The sequence below is a fragment of the Pogonomyrmex barbatus genome, unplaced genomic scaffold (genome assembly GCF_055798465.1).
Source record: "Pogonomyrmex barbatus isolate J1 unplaced genomic scaffold, ASM5579846v1 scaffold1, whole genome shotgun sequence".
Classification (NCBI taxonomy): Eukaryota; Metazoa; Arthropoda; class Insecta; order Hymenoptera; family Formicidae; genus Pogonomyrmex; species Pogonomyrmex barbatus.
The window spans coordinates 21,877,801-21,896,076 of record NW_028297098.1 but is presented as its reverse complement, the minus strand read 5'-3'; the positions used below and the strand labels follow the sequence as shown (position 1 = coordinate 21,896,076).

General features: G+C 31.2%; 1 protein-coding gene across 1 annotated transcript in view; it reads right to left on the bottom strand.

Annotated features, from left to right (window-relative positions):
* Window positions 1-9,395: 9,395 nt before the first annotated feature.
* The window catches only part of LOC105422867 (uncharacterized), a 73,485-nt gene continuing 64,604 nt past the window's right edge, over window positions 9,396-18,276 (bottom strand). Inside the window, exons 3-4 of the mRNA XM_089085433.1 lie at window positions 12,019-13,846; window positions 9,396-11,641 (exon numbers count right to left, since the gene is read on the bottom strand). Coding sequence (XP_088941559.1) covers window positions 11,386-11,641; window positions 12,019-13,766 — 2,004 coding nt within the window. The 5' untranslated portion in view covers window positions 13,767-13,846 and the 3' untranslated portion in view covers window positions 9,396-11,385. The remainder of the gene's footprint in view (window positions 11,642-12,018; window positions 13,847-18,276) is intronic.

Genomic DNA, 18,276 nt, shown 5'->3' with positions numbered 1-18,276 from the left:
AATCGGGAAGGAATGGCCATTGCAATGTCATCGACATATCTATAAAAAAATGATAAACGGACCTTAACACGAGCACGCTCTTTTCCAAATTTCTTAATACTAAATCAGCTATGATCGGAGACAATGGAGAACCCATGGGTGTTCCAAAGGTTTGCTTATGAATTATATCGTCAAACGTAAAAAAAGTAGAATTTAGGACAAACGAGACTGCACCTAAAAATTTATCCTTAGGGATGTTGCAGTTCTTCGAGATGTAAAAATATATGATATTAAAAAATAAATGGCGCGCGCAAGCGCGCGTTTTGTATCGTTCGAATCTTTTAACAAAATGCATTATAAAGTAAAGTGCAATGTGAAAAAATATCAGTCTTCTTAATAAAATAATTATTAATTATTGATTATGTTCAAGCATAGAATAAATGTTTCTGAAACAACCAATGGATTTTATTAATTATTTCATTCAAATAATCCGCAAAGAAAATATTGCTTAAAAAGATAAATATATTATCTCATTAACAAATATTGATATATTTTGAAAGTATTTTTAAGAAAAAAAAAACATTTATAGCAGATATGTAACATTTTTGACAATATCTTTGCACAAAAATGACTATTATTATGAAATAACATAACAGATAAAAGTTGCGGGATGTAAACGAAATAGTTTGCTTAGAAGTTTAGATGCAACATCTTTTTAACCGGCGTTCCATGTCAATTTGGCGTCATTGCATTTGCATAGTATTGCTTCATTTTGCTTGCGATGAGATAATCAGAGAGACTAAATTGAGCGATGCAGGAATTTTAAAGAGAATACCGTGACTTTAATAATAAAGAAAGAATTATCTATTCTATTAGATATATTTATAAAGAAATATTAAATTTTCAAATTAAGAAATTTATGAGAATTTATCATATAACTGTAATTAATATAAATATAACTATAATTGGTCATATATCAATTTAATTATTGATATATTCTCTTTTGTCAATTTTTCATAAATTTTTAAGTTAAAACAAAATTAATTTTTGCTTCTATTTTATTTATAATTTTACTTCGAAAAATTAGAATAAGAAAATTAAAATTAAATTACAATAATAGTTTTATGAGTATGTACTTTTTTGTATTAATAAAAATTAATTATAAATTAATATTTTATTTTAATCTACAATTTAGAAAGCGTTTGTCTATTAAAAATATAATATAGAATATAAAAAAACAAGTTTTTCAATATTCAATATTCAATATTCAATATTCCTTGCTCTCTCTCTCTCTCTCTCTCTCTCTCTCTCTCTCTCTCTCTCTCTCTCTCTCTCTTCTTTCTTCAATTTAAACGATATTTTTCTTTTTTGACACATTACTAATGAAACAATGCATCACATGCATTTTGCACGAAGCTCTCAAATATAACCTGGGCTATTCTCGTGTGCGCTATTACTTCAACAATGGTGGAAAAGTTTTTGACATTGTTGACAATGCTTCAATTTTCTCTTTATGGAAACATTCAATATGAAAGAGAAGTAAAAAAAGGATATAAAAAAACAATGATGAATTGCAGATACTGTAATATTGAAGATTGTATGCGAATGCATTTTCGAAAGAGAGAAAGAGCAAGGAAAGCGTTTTTTTTTCTCTTATAAAAATACTTTTCCAAGAAGACGAGTACGTATAACTTTGCGTATAATAGTCTATAATTCAAATCCTCAGGGGGATTACGTTTTCACCGAGAACCTGAACACTAAGCCGAGAACTTTTCCTCCAAACAATTTTCCTATTATTCCTATTATTGTAAAAATGTTCAGAGAGATGTAATAATCCTATTTCTTAAGCTTTTCATGATATTTTTCTTCAGCTACATTTTCAGCGGACAATGACTCTCTATTTTGACAAGTTCTCGAAAACGTGACGCTCCAACACGTGACACGTTCGCGAACAACAATATTACGAGACGCAAGATACAGCCAAGGAAAAATGGGAGAAAATGAGAAAATCGCCCTCATCGGCAGTCAGCAATGTTACTACGACGGCAATGCATCTATTTTCCACGCCATCGTTCCGGAAAATTGCTCCTTTCATCGGCTTCCGCCGCGTTATTCTCTCTCAAGCAGATGCACGCGATTTGCTTCTGCTGCACGCGACGATTCAAACTGATAACGTGATAAAGAATAAATCATTATATTAAATATCATAAATATTTCTCAATCTTGTAGAGTAGACACCTATATGTTGAAGGAGAATTTGAGCTTTCAAAAAAATTCATAAATATCATATTTCTATTCAAAACTATTTTCGAGATTTGAATTCAATCAAAATTTAAGATGAATTTGAGAAAGCAATAAATGTATATAGAAAATACATACGATAAGAAAATTTTTTGTTTTTTGTGATAGTTTAACTACAGTAAACCAATGTGATATAAAGGCAGAGACATTCGTGATTTCATTCGTGCACTACCGAGTGGCCTCGTCTATTAATTTGCAATGGTTTACGAGGCACAGAGTTCGATGTTAATTCGATTAAACGAGTTTGTTAACTCGCTTGCTCGATAATGGGAATCGTCGCCGCCGGGATCTGAATAGCGTGAACGATAGAATTCTAAATCCCGGAGGAGATTTACAGTTCGATGAGCTGTACGTCTTCTTCGATCTTGTCGTTAAACGCTTAAGTAATGAGATTTTCCTATCCTTAATTTAAATATAACTTATCTTCAAAAGTATAGATAGACGTAAATCAATACAATACAAATTTCCTCTCAAATTTACATTTATTTGACATTACAACAGAATCGAAGAATGTAATATACATTACCTTTATATTCCGTATAGAATATAAAAATACCCCAAGAAAGTATCCATTTCACTTTCCTTGGATATTAATTTTCTTATTTATGACGTTAAAATGTCGCGGAAGTATTACTTTCAAGGAAATGAAAATATTGTTTTCCTTTTTTTCTTTGTGATGAAAGGATCGGTCGGAGGAAGAGAGAAAGAGAAATTGATCGAAGAATCCATAGAAGAGAATGTCCCCGGAGATCACCCTACATATACACACGTGGATGAGTTTCAATGGATGTACTTACGTCACTGCCCATTTTTAAACGTGGGCGGAAAACGCTACCTACGTCATCAAGCGATCGTACATGATATCCCAGCCTGGTATTCCAAAAGAGAATCTAACAAACGTTCAAGGAAACAAATTTTTAATTTTCCGAGTTTAAAAATTTGAAACAGAAATTTTCGTAACAGAAAAATATTATCACAATAATAATCAATATTTTCTAACAATTAATATTTGCATTTTTCTCTTCAGTTTTACATTTGTCGCGAAATTCTACATTTTTGCGAGATGCATAGAAAAACGTATGCTGCTAATATTTTTAGAATTTAATTAAATTCTTAAAAAGAAGTTCTTAAAAAAGAAACTGACCCTCTCGTGTCCATTATTTATTTTGTAATTCACGAGTGATCTACGTGAGAAATAGAGTGAATACACGGGAATAGGAATGTAAGAGCTTTTTTTAAGTTAAATTAGATTTTGAAGATCAAAAATCAAAAATGTAAAACAAATAAATTCTTATCAATCCCTTTCAAATTGTCCATTCTTTTTTAGGTTAAAGTTCTGTGATAGTTGTAATCCAGCGAAAGGTTTAACAAATTCGACACGCGGGAATGAAACTGGATGTAGAGAATGGAGAATGAAGCCGACAAAGATCCTCAACGCAGTTTTGAGGATTAATTGAATTTCAAGAGATAGACAATAATGAAATTCCCGAATTTGTCGTTCATCATACTGATACCGTTTGACAGCAGCCGTCAGTTTATGCTAACGATAAATATTACAATTACTGGCAATCATGATATTGCATGAGCAATTATAAAGTCCCAAAATGTTCTTTGACAAAAAACTAATATTAATGTGAATGATGTAATTATTATTAAATTAATATTAATCTTAAGCAAATTAAATAATTTATCAACAAATTTTTTTTTTTTTTAAATATCATTTTCAAAAATTCCATATAATAATTATACTCAACTACTTAATATTAAAATAATATTTAGAAATTATTATAATTAAATTAAATTACATAAAATAAACGTAAGTGAAAGAACATTTGCAAAGATATAAGAACTTGCTGCGCAAGTTTCAATATCCTGCCGAAGGAAACGCAATCAAAAGATCAAGAGAATCTGATCTTCGCATAAGCTCCATAAGGAAAGTCAAATTTTTCCCTTCTCGTAATAAGTAACTTTCCCCAGAAAAATTCTGTACGTTTCCATGTAGCTACGACAATAACCTCTTGGTGCGTCATTACGTGCAGTTTCCACTACATTACGAAGTACTTCCCCTATACATATAGAACTTTTGTCCTTGTCCCGCATATTCGCCATCTCTACCGAACGACCATTGTCGTGAGTGTTATAGTATGCCTGAATGCGAATTTTATGCAAATCGACCATTAGGTATAAATATGTTTCACGCATCGATTTCATCACGCTGCTTCCTATTACTGATATTGCCATTTTACTGGTGATATTGTGCCAGCCATGTGCGTTCCCCATCCATATCATTCATCCTAAATTTGCAAATATTTCCGACGAATATCTGATTGCGGAAGAAATTTGGAAATTTACAGCCTCAAATCTATGATTTTCATGAAATTGAAATATTCTAAAATATATTTATATAATAAGATATATTTAAAATAAAGTGAATTTTTACAAGTAATCTGTCAAAATATACATAAATTTTTAAAAATTTACAAATATTTATATCTAAATATTTATACTTAATTAATGATAATAAAAGAGACGATGGATTTACAGATTTCTGATACAAATAGATATTAAAGTAATATTGTAATTTTTAATTTACAATTTAAAGTAATCTATTTATTGGAGCATAACAAGTTTATTAGAATAAAAAAATAGATATACAATATGGATTTATTTACGTTTGCTGCACTTCCTAACATTCTGAAATAAATTAGACATGAATGTTGGGAAAAAAAAAACAAGAATGCAAGAAGTGCAAGTAACATGAACAAATCTATTAAAAATACTTCGAAATATAGACAATAAATTAGACAATAAATAAGCGATATAAAATTTTGCATTAAATGTATTAAATGTATTAAATGTATTAAAGTTACATTATAGTTCGCATGTACCTATTTGTTTATCTAACGGTTTATTTAAACAGTGGTTATCGTAGACTTACATAAACTTACATAAACTCGAGTGACATCATTGTTACCTTTTTTTAAATTCGCAAGCCCATTGTTAAATTCCTCTCAAAAATATTATGTTGTTACGTCCAGAGAACGCTGGATTTAATTTTATTTATTTGAAAGCAAGAATTTCAGGATCAGGAAGGATGCAGCAGATACTTCTCTTGCTGAAGGCGGAATGAGCTGCAAGTTGCTCGCACTCGGTTATTGCTTCTGCTCGAGATTCAACGTCCTATGCGAGCGTTATAATATCTCCGTATGAGCGGAATGAACGCCAGTCCATTATTTAAATTAAGAAACTTAATCTTTTTAACATGGGATTGGACCTCGTGCGATCTTCGAGCGGAAAAGAACGAGATATTCAAAATAAAAATATAAGAATTTAAATTTAGAATAACATTTTAATAAATGCCTAGTGAGTACATAAAAAAAAAAAAAAAACCAAAGAAACACATAATAGGTGAGCGTGTGTATGCAAATATGTATGTATATACGTAAATATTAATAACGTATGTATTGCGCGGATGTTACAGGGATGTTAAGATTTTAATAAGATTTTATCGGGGATTTTGCATCTAGACTACTTAATATTTGATCGTTAAATAGTTAGTTTCTTAATCTCGCGATCACGCGCTCATCTATAAATTATTTTATTTGTAATATCATGTAATATTGATCCTGATACTGAAAAAGAAGAATCTTTCGTGAAGTCTTCGGGATGTAACAATATAAATATAAATTTTTTTATATATTTTGAGATTGTTTTTTATAAATATTCTTTTAATAAAAATAATATTTGAATAATATGATAATCATTTTGGGCACAATGTACGTTATGTTTATTTAATTAAAATAATTCAGAAATTATTCTTTTTTTAACACATTTTCCGATGCTGTTTTCAGATATGTTAAATTAAAAGAACTGGAGTTAGAGATCTTAATTTAGTTTTGATAAAAGAATTTGTTGTTTACAACTTATCACTGTATGTAACTCACTGTATGTTAAAGTTAATGTGCGCACATTAGTAGTAATATAGTACTAATTCTAATTTTGGAGCTCTAAAAGGTAAACGAGAGTCCCATGCGATGCAAGACATAACGTCACTACATGCGGGAGGCTCGCAGAGAGAAAAGTTCGTTTCGCTAATGTATAGTCCGTGGGGAGAAGAAAGTCCGCGAAGTTGATTCGCGAATGCGAAATCGCAAGAGGCAGGAAGAAAGGTGCTCTTCAAAGTTTATGTCATATAAAAATATTAATTTATTGTAAAAATTCCCGTGTGGGATTGCTAGTCCTCCATCGGGTGCCTCTTCTGGTGGCGCATTGGGGAATCGGCGACTTAGCCGGAGGGTACCTGAGAAAATAAAATGCCCAGAGACCAAACCAAATCTAGCGAACCAAACTAGCGAAGCGAGTAGCAATGGAAAAACCAAAAACGGATGCGAGTATCAGATGACAGTCTGGAAAAACCGGGAAATCCACCCTCTTCGGAGGCAGACTTCGAGGATTCTGGGAGAGATCAACCATTGCTAGCAAGCGATATCTTAACTGATAAAGCATTTAAGCATAATTTCATAGATCCATGTGAAACCAATCCCCTGGACATGGGAAACTAAAAGACACGCAAAGCATAATAGGAACCCAGAATAAAGTAGGAGACAATAAAAAGGAGACTACAAACTCTTCAACGAATAAACAAAATATATATTTATTACGTTTTCTTTCTTTTTCATGTGCATATGACCATTAATATCTAAGAAAATAAAAACCTATCGTTTAATAGATTACGAATTTAACGAGAAGACTTTTGAGTTAGGGCTTTACCAATCGGTAACGCTTATTTATAATAAACAATAAAATACAATGTTTATATTTTTGTCTTCGATGTCAAATTGTCACTTATACATTATACATATGTGAGCACAGAGACGAACAAACCAACTTTGGTAAGATAAATAAAGATAAGTAAAGAAAATCGATATTAATAATTATTTAACTATTGAGAATAAATAATAATTACATTCGTTACTGTATCATATACATGAAACTTCCAAAGCTAATAGATTATTGTTGTAGACGCCTTAAACTATAACTTATATTAATTCTTTTATAACTGTAATATGTTGTTTTTTAAATTTTGAAACTCTTTTAGTAATATCCCGTTCTTATATTTCAATAGTATATAAAAAGAATTATGGGAGACGTATTGCAATACGTATGGGACAAAAGATAGCGTTAATAAAGAGAATACTTTGCCAAGAAATTTTCAAGACAAGAAAGTTATAAAAAATATTAATAATGGGATCATAATAAAAAACAGAATATGACGTGATATAAATATATCAGGCCCGTATTCATAGTCCAAACTTATATCTAAACTTAAGATTGACTTGATAAAGTTAGGCTTATTAGTTATTAATGAAGTTTTACTTATATAAGTGACATATTCATAGTTACAAAATAAGACAAACTTCATAAAGAAATTATTGATTGAGTTTGACTTATTAATTAGGTCAGACTTGACCAAGTGCGTATTTTTTATTTACTTGAGATTATATTTTGTTGGTGACTAAATAATACAAATATAAATTTAATCTGTAACTGTTGCTCCGAATTGTGAGCGAATTCGACATGTATTACAAATCGATATATTTGCGAGCGAGATAACAAATGAGAGACCACGACGTGTCATTTGTTTATTAGGTAGGGTAATATTTGATATTGTATAAATAGACAAGCGTGCGAAAAGACGAAAGAAGTCGAGATTGAGTAAGCGAACCGAGCAAATTGTAATAATACGCAAATAAAGACTTTAGTTGGAGAAAACGATTCGAGTATCTAATACAAGCCCGTACATATTTATTTATTTGAGATATTACTTATTAGAAACAAGTTAAGATTATGAATACGTCAAGAGTAAAATTAAGTCCATGAACAAATAAATCTGTCTTTGTCAAGTAAATCTTATACCTGTCAATTCAAATTTGCTAAAATATTTTATTATGAATTAAGAGATAAACTTAAGTAACAACTTAAGTCTTATTTATTTTTAAGTTTAAACTATAAATATGGGCCTTAAATGCCTTTTTTTATTGTTGTAATCACTGAAACTTATTAAACAAATATCTACATTTTATATATATATGAGATACAAATTTAATTTATATTATGGCCGTTAATCTAAAACGAATTGTAGCTTATTATATATAAAGTAAAAAACATTGTGGTATATAAAATTGTTATTATGAGAAAAGAGGTGCATTCTATAGTCAAAAATATTGTAACCTGAAAATAATAAACTTACTAACCTAGTGAAAACAACTTAGTCAATGTGATGTCGATATGTCATCAAATTGATCAGAAATATGATGTCAAAAAAAGTGATTAAAATGATGGCAAAATGATGACTACGCTACACTGCAAAACGTCCCATATCTTAATAGTGATTCTGACTGTCATTATGATGTCTATTTGATGTCAATTTGATTAAACAATTATTCTGCACAGGAATAAAGTTAATATTCATTTCTACTAATGTAGATTAATGTCTTCTTGCAATTTTTACATACATATTATGAATATTTGTATATATCTCCTTCCTTCAATGACATAAATCCAAAAAATAACGATTGTGTTTTATGACTCATAATATATGTTTACAGTATAATCCATTACAAAATCATTACAAAATTACCTTTTTAAAAAAAGGTAAAAAAAAAGAGTGTCAAGTAAAGGGACGTACGTGCCCTACGAGCGATTTTATGAGATTCGAAAGAAACACAAATCGTAGAGGATGTAACACTTGTATATTCCAGCTGCACATCGAGAATAGAAAGTGAGGAAGTTGTCAAACCTCATTGTAATTTCGTAATTTGTTTCACAATCCTATTATTACGTCCAAAATTAAAATAAAATGATGGGGGGAAGGACGACCCAAAAACTATTCTCGCAGAGATCTATAAGATTCAGAGATATAAATCTATGAATCTATGAATTAAACACACTTTGTGTCACAGATAATGGATCAATGTATGAATAAGACGTTATAACGCTGGGCTGTGACATACATTTGATTCATTTTTAGGTCGAAAGATTTCTACTTAGAGAATCTTATGCGATTCTTAAAAAGTGGAATTGGAGCGAGGTTTTTGAATGAATAATAAGAGTAGTTTAATTAAAAATTTGGACATTTAATAAGTATCATTATCCGATGTGTTACACATTTTTTATAATAAGGAGGAACGAATAATAATAATAATAATAATAATAAATCTGACAATAATAATGATAACGATGATAATGACAAAAAGATAATAAAATCGTTTACAATGAGAGAGAAAGAGAAAGAAAATTGTGCACTGGAAAGAAGAGCGAATACGAAGGCGACATGGCGATGATGGCAGCGGATCCCTTTCATCTTGCAAACCCTCACCCCGCGGACTCCCGCTTAATAATGTAATTCCCTATTTGTTCTGTGGACTCTGTGCTCATCGCGCATGGAGTATCACGTGCTGCAAAACCTCCCTCTTCCTCTATCTCTCTCAGAGCTCCAGAATTAGAATTGGTCTTACTTTATTACCTATGTTAAAGTTGGTGTGCGCATATTTAAGTGTTTTATTTAATTTGTGATAAAGCTACAATTTCTCAATCGTTCTTTCATTTAAGTATATCCTTATTTCTAGATTTTTTAAAGGAATATATTTTACAGTATATTTTACAGTATATTTTACAATATTTCAATTAGATAGAGTGTTCCATATATAATATCACAAACATATATCACAGCCAGTTGTATATAATTAATATATATTATAAATCAAAATGTCACATCTTTACATTTAACTATAATAAGTAGAGTATATAAAAACATTTAACATAAACATTTAAGTATAAAATTAGAATATATAAATTCTGCGTCAAAGTTACGAGACCATGTTTCATACAAATAACAATTAATTTATCACTACTCGAGATCTTCTTCGATATTTCTGAAAGAAATACGAGAGATTCGAGAAGAGTATCTTTGTCAATAAGAATAAAGATTACATAATATCGTTTTTGGTTTTAAATCTTTGATAAAATCTTCGTTGTGTCATTTCGTAAGAAATGAACGAGATTCCCACGATATCACGAATCTGTCATGAATTGAAAACTGATCTCGTCGAAAGAAACAATCGAAAGTAAATCTATTCACAAATATCAAATCTTTTTTTTTATTTCGTGTAATACGAGAGAGAAAAAGGTTAATTGAATAAAATGTTAAAAAAATAAAAAAGAACAATTAAAAATGCAATCTCATATGCGATACTAATTTGTTAAATTTATGAAAAATGGACAAGTTATTATTATATCGCTTTTTCCGGTAAAAGATTTGCAAAAAGAAAAAAATTACATTGTCGCTCAATTTCTATTTGGTAAAAATCTCTCCGAGTGTTCATGCTGATGTTTTCAAAAAAGAAAGACGATGTACGTGATGCATACAATACATCGAATTTTTAACTTTTCAGTTCACAATTTTTATGGGCACTAACATTCTCTTAATCAGACTTTTTAGTCGTGCAGTTAGTTTCAGTCATCGATTGATATTTTATCAAAAATAATTATTGCAAGATTCAATTTTGTTGAGTATTATCGTATATATATATAAATATTTTAATAAATAAATAAGTAAGCAAAATATATATTTTAATGTAATGAAAATTTTGATAAATAGATAAATAAGTAAGCAAGTTAAATTGCCAATCGAAATTCTTATTGGATCGGAATCCCATTAATTATAACATTGTACAATGGTGCTCCGGGATTTGCAGTGTCAATTAATATCAATCCATCAAAGCGAATTGACACGGCAAACCCGTTTGCCAACGATCTGTTAGCCTCTGCTCTGGTGTAAGCAGCTGTTGGAAACCAGGCATAAATCGAAGTTACTCTCGTCGGCCTGATAGTACCAGTGGGATTGAATTAATCCTAAATCTAAATAAAGTATATACGTGCACACCATTTTTAATCATAGCACCTGTCATTGTAAGAAATATGATTGTAATTTAAATAGATTATTATCGTGACGTATGTTAGCGATGAAGTTTAATTAAATCATAATTTGGAATCATAATTTCTACACGGCTAAAAGTTCTTTCTGAAGAATGCCGATGCCTCCTTTTAAGCATCAAAACTCTTTTCGATCGCTCGTGATTTCTCTTGCGACATGGAGAATCTCAAGTTTTTCGGACTTACAGTGGCGTAGCGTGACATGCAAAACTCTGTCTGTACGTGTGGATTATAATACATAGTAGATGAGAAATTCGTGTTGGAGCGGCACAACGTAGGGGCATTATGGATCGGTATCTGCCAACGAACGAGCCCACCGAGTCCATCGAGTTCATGGAGCGCCGACGTTGACTTGCTTGAACGTGATCTGAATCACAAACATATTAATACACATGTATCGTCTATTTTAAAGCAGTTGACCGTACTCCAAAAGCATTATGACAATCAACATAATTCTGTAAATTATTATTTTATTTATTCATTTTTGCTTTTTATTTTATCATATTTATATGTAAACAACAAAAGATTTAATATAAAAATACGATTTTATATTACTCCGTTAGTGCCCTGTTGTTATATTTTTATTTTGAGTTTTTTATTATATATTTTATAATTGTAACTTTTTAATGTTATACACATACATTATTTATATGTGATATTCTTATATCATTATATTATTATTTTTATATAAAGTTAAAAAATAATTATTGATATAAATAATAATATTATAATTGTTATAATTACCCAAGTAAATTGCAGTTGCTGTTTCGAGAAGAAGCCAACCATTCAGATACCCTGGGATATGAGAGGTTCAGTTCACTTTGTGTTTGTAGAGATGATACACCCCAATGTTCCAACTTATGCACATCAAATTTCCGTTTGTGTTCTATCATTTCATACTTTATCTCCTTTTCTTCCGCCGACTTCTCCATTTGATCCAGTTTCGTTTCCGCGACGAAGGGATGTTTCGGGATCTGATTCTGAGAGAGATAAGGATGTTTAAAAAACAGCGGATACTTATAGGGAATCTTCAACTTCGGCGAAGGCTCGACATCTTGGCGGTTTTCTTTGCAGGAGATTGTATGATCCGAAGGTACATAGGAACTCGAATTGGAAGACACAGAATTGTTTGTAAATTTTTCGCGAGGCACCTCGGTCAATACTATGCGAGGATTTTCCGATCGGGTCATATCGCAAGTATTTTCCGCGTAGCCGAAAGTTTTGAAAGTCGGCTTTTCGTCGACATAGTCGAGATCGGAACGCCAAGATGTCAACGAGGAAGAAGACGTTGAAGACAAAAATCGTTCGATAAATCCCGAGTCAGAAATATGTTCATTTGAACGCTTCTTCGACCATTTTTTCCAAACTTTCTTGTAGTTAAATAATATCTTATCGTTGAATGTCGACTTTAGCAACTTCTTCAGCGACTTCGTCCGTGACAGTTTCTCTGACAGAATTGACATCCACGTTACGCAAGTGTCTTCTGTGTTGACACGTCGATGTTCATTTGGGGCGCTGATTACATGCGATGACTTTTGACTAAAGTTAGATGATGATCCTGATATTGATCTAGAATCCTGACCAAAATTCTTTTGATCTTTTAAAATATCCTTGGAAGGCGTAACAGTTATGTTTTGGAAGGATAAATCTATACTGCTATTGCCAATATTTGTGCACACATTAGTCTGTGACGATCTGAAGGACTTTAGTGATGATGAGCTCGAGAGATCAAATTGTTCATTTTCGAAGTCATATAGATCGGCTTGTAAATTTATGTAACTGCTATTACTGCTTGAGTCGCAAGAGCTTGTTAAAATATCGTCAAGTGAATTCTCACAGTTCAAATCTTCAACGTCTCCCAAAGGGCTTGAGCAAATTATTGATTTGGTCTTCTTCATTTTATCTTTCGGTCTTTGCTCTTTTTTCTTCAAGTTCCAAGTTTTATTTCTCTTCAAAAAACTGGATCGTGCATTTATTGATATCTCGTCCGCAGTACCATACATATTGATCTTGGCAGGAGATTCTGACAATGTCTCCGAAGGTGTTTTTCCGTCGTTCTCCGGATAATACTGATTACACATTACAAAATCATCTTCGCCATCGCATGTCTCAAGTGAAGTGAAAGAGGTCTTACATTTTTTCTGAAAATTATCCTGAACTTGCAAGCTGGATTCATCATGTATTGCGAGATTCGAACCATTCTTCTCTATATTCTTCCAATTACAATTGACATCAAGAGAGTTCAACGACTCGGATTTTTCCTTAACTCGTTCCAAGTGTCTGTTTTCGTTAGATGCCTTTACACTTGACTCATAAATTTCAATAATCTTCCTGACGAAGTTGCCGTTTGAAATCGATGATTTTGATTTGATGTCTTGTTGGGTGGCCGATGTCGAACATCTAAAGTCTGTTTCGAACCCACGGATCAGGATCTCCATGTTCGGCATGTTTTTTGGTATGTCCGGTAAAACGCGAACTCTATTGACAGGCATGTCGGTGATTAAAAGTTCACAGCTCGTTTCTGGGATAAAAGGGTCCGTGTATTCAGATCGATTCGTGCTTCCTCGCAAAACTATAAAAACAAAAGAAAAAAATTTGCATAAATTTCGAATAATTAACTAACAAGACTACTTCGTGTAAATTTAACTAATATATATAGTATCTGTAACTATTATTGTACTATTTAGAACAGTAATATTTTAGAAGCGTGCTTGTGAAGTTAGTGACGTTTAATTAATTTTTAAAAAAACAACGATACCTCCAGTAGAACTTTTCATAACTCTACAATTCCTGATTAAATAACATTTTGCATTTCTAACACTAAAAAATAAAGAAATATACTAACTTCACATTTCAACGCGATACGTCCTCCATTAAAGTACAAAAAGCAATCGAATATTATGATATCCGTTAAGAGTTTCCGTTAATTCTAAATGAATTCTACATTTATTTATGGATAAAATTCCAACGATTAATAATTTCGTAAACAGAAATTAAAAATTAGAACAGTACAAAAAAAATTGCGCGCTTTGTGCGCACTATTTACTTTTTGACATTATATTTTTTTTATATATAAATATATATATATATATATATTTATATAAAATATTTATATCACATACTATATAACCTCGCCACTAAAAATCTTATATAATTACTAATATATTTCAATATTACTAATAATATTAAATAATATTAATTACTAATAATATTAAAATTACTAATATATTTCAAATTTTCGTTTTCAAAATTTAATACTTATTTCTGTTCCCGTTATTTCCTTCATTGTGCGCAAAACCTGGAATGAAAAGTATATATATATATACCTTATATTTAATTTTAGTGTTGAAATCTTTGTGTTGAGATAATGATACAATAGTGCGCGGTCTTGGTACTTTGTTTACACAATCGAGAGGTGTTGTGTACGTGCGCGCAGCGCGTCATCATTCAATCACCGACGCTCGTGCGGGCGAGCAGGGTTGCCTATCGCTCTGCGTTATCTTTTCGCGTTTTCTTTTCGAAACGCGAAATCGCGACGAGTTCTAGATGACATACAGGAACATTCGATGTATCTTACAATAAACAATAGCTCGCGCTGACTTTGTTGGACTCATATGTATTAAAAGGCGACTTGTCTCACTTGAATATTTCGGACGGCGGAAATGACTCGTTTTCATTGAAAGGGCGCTTATTTTTCTAAAACGCAATGATAATTCATAACTTTTTATAAATGATAATCTCTCCGATGAATATCCGATGAATTGTTTTAACACGACGGAAGGGCTACGTATCTCGAAGGATTTTATTTAATGATGATCCGACATACATAACAATACATATAACGATAGTTATACGTTTATACGTAACAGATAAAATACATACATAGATTAAATAAATTGTAACGAGTCTATTAAGAGTGCCGTTTGCTTTGAATGCTATAAATATTCTACCTTTATTATTTATTACACGCCAAAAAAAAGATAAAACAATGACAGCGCGTGAGCGAACGCATATCCTGAATGAAATGTAGCAAATGTACGATACAGATCATTTAAAAGTTATTCAAAATGTAACAATTATACATATATGTTCCGTTATCGAAAGTGGAAATACGTACATGAATAAACGTGGAAATTAAATTTTCGTTGTAACGTTGTTGAATATTGTTTCGTCATAGCCAGACTATTGTGACTGTAGCTTTAAGTTGTGTTTACCCGCCCCGGTTGATATGTCACGTGTTTATGAGCGCCGCGCCCGTTCGGCATTCGTATAGGCAGGTAGAGAAACACGCTGCTTCGCATTTTTTCGCATTTCTTTGATACCGAATGATATCAAATGTTACTTTACCTTATAAATGCCATAATAAATGCTTATTAATTAGTGCTAATTAACGATTAAGCGTAATTCTCTAAATAACTCTAAGTGTCGGTCCACAATGAGTATTTAATCTTTAAGTCGTAAGAAATTGACCAATCATAGTCGATTATTCTTTTCATATTCGATTATAATTGGTCAATTTCTTACTTCTTAAAGCTTAAATCACCTATTGTGGACCGACACTAATGAAATATACAGTGGCTAACGAAAGTACTTCGAACGCTTACATTTATGATTTTTAGTACATCAAATATTTATGTTAAACAGAAATTTCTGAAACAATTTGGCGTTTAGAGCAAGAGAGAAGTTCAGAGATTGTGTTAGTAGAATTAAAAAATAATTCAATGTATATAGAATTCATGTATATAGAATTTACAAGATATTTATTACAAGTACGTATCATGAACGGATAACAAGAGTATTCGAACGCCGTAAATATTTTTACATTTTTATGTACTAGTATTTTGTTGTACCTCTTTTGGCATTAATAATCTATCTGAATCGACGCTCCATATTGTATACTAATGTTCTTGTTACAGTTGTGTCTATAAAATTCCATATTCTATTATTTTTTCCTTTAATACCCGGTTCGATATAATTTGATGTAATATTTAATTTTTTATCAATTTCTGCTCAATCGGATTGATTACAATGGCTTTCGTTAGCCACTGTATGTATACATATTTAAGTGACTTATTTCTTGGAAACTTATAATTTTTTGTAAATATTAACTCCTCCAATGGGTACGGCCTTGACGTGGCAGAGGGGCTCAGTATTCCGAGGGATTCCCAACGGAATTCCGAAGACGAAGAAGCTAACAGTATCCGTTGCACTGTTATTAATAACATTAATATTGACATTAGGTAATATTACTGTTATTAATAATGTACTAACACAACATAGCCACGAGTTGTTCATTGACTCTTACGTGGCAAATGTCGGTTTTTAACCGACCATTATTTTTCCGCCGCCGATTTTTAAGGGTGAATGAACGAACTGCAGCCAGTTCGTCGCGCCGCGCGTTTGCTTCGGAAGTGCCGTACAAGTGATCGGACTAAAAAACTTTTATTTAAAATTAGTGCGATTATAATAATTCGCGAATGTTCTGTGCTACGAGGAAACCTGACGACCTAACATCCTGAGAGGAGGAGGTGGCCTACGAGAGGCATCGGGCATCGGCGGAGCAACCTTGCGGTAAATATATATTTTTTTCTCAATAGAAAATTAATTTCACGTAATTTCACATTTATTTGGATTATTAAATTTCGATAATTTAATTTTATAGTTCGGGAAAGAAAAACAGTTTAAAACTTTGTACGCTTTTATCTTTATAAAGATAAATTCTTTTTTTAATTATTTTATTATTTTAATGAATTATTTAGTTTAATGGAAAAACAAATATGTAGATTCGATGTGTGTATTCGTAAAAATTACTTTTTAAAATATCTGTATTTAGAGCTCTGCTATAATTTAAATGTTCTGTTTTTGTGTTACAGAATAATGTAATGAAATCGTAGCTACGTGGCAGATTCACTCCGCTGTTGCGCATCAGGTCGGTAAGTAACGATTTTTTTTTTATTAGAGTTACAAATAATATCTCAAATATATCTCTAATATATTTCAAATATATCTCTAATATATCTCAAATATATCTCTAATATATCTCAAATATATCTCTAATATATCTCAAAACTCAGGATGTCTTAAACGTCAACATGTTAAATAACTAATTAGAACGTCGACAGGGTATAATTATTCATGCTAATCAGAAACATCTGCTTTTCCGTATAACCGCCATTTTACCCATCAATTTGCTCGATTACTAATCCGCGATGGTTACGCGATCCACTGTGCTTATTTTCGTCGAGACGGCTTAGTCTTCGTAGCAATCAGCTGCATACGCTTCCGTCATTCTTCATAGTCATAATAATATGATAGAAAGAAAAAAGAAATACGAAAAGTACATTAGGGTTAGAAAATTGAAATTAAAAATTAAGAATAGATGAATGAGCCAAGCTGAATATTTATGTTTCTATTGTAAAAACAAATACGCTGTATGAATATACAAGCATGCTTTCGCCAAATGCAATGTTAAAAGAAACGTAATGAACATTTTGGACTTCTTATCGTGGGGACTTTTAATAATCCGTGAAAACGACCAAGCACAAGTCATCCATCAATCGCTGATTCGAGATCACGTGAGTTATCATTTTAACGGCACACGCGGGAATAACATATGCTTGAAGGATAGTTATGCTTATCGCAAGAAAAACTTTCGTACAGCGCATATATTTGCGTGCAAAGATAACGTGAAATATCCTTTGATGATGTAAATACAAAAATAGATTTCCAGTGAAATTTTAATTTACTTCGTATGGATAACGTGAACAAATTATAAAATTCAATAAAAAATTAGAAATTTTAGAAAAAAAAGACAAAAGAAAGATAAAGTAAAAGACCATATTATTTTATATATACAGAATGTTTCACTTTAAACTTGAATATTTAAAAAATTAAATGAAATGTCGAGATCTGATTTTCTCAAGATTATATAATTTTAAAAGGAGAACTTGATGAAATAAAATTTGTTTTTGTGTGACAATAAAGTAAAATAAAGATCAACGT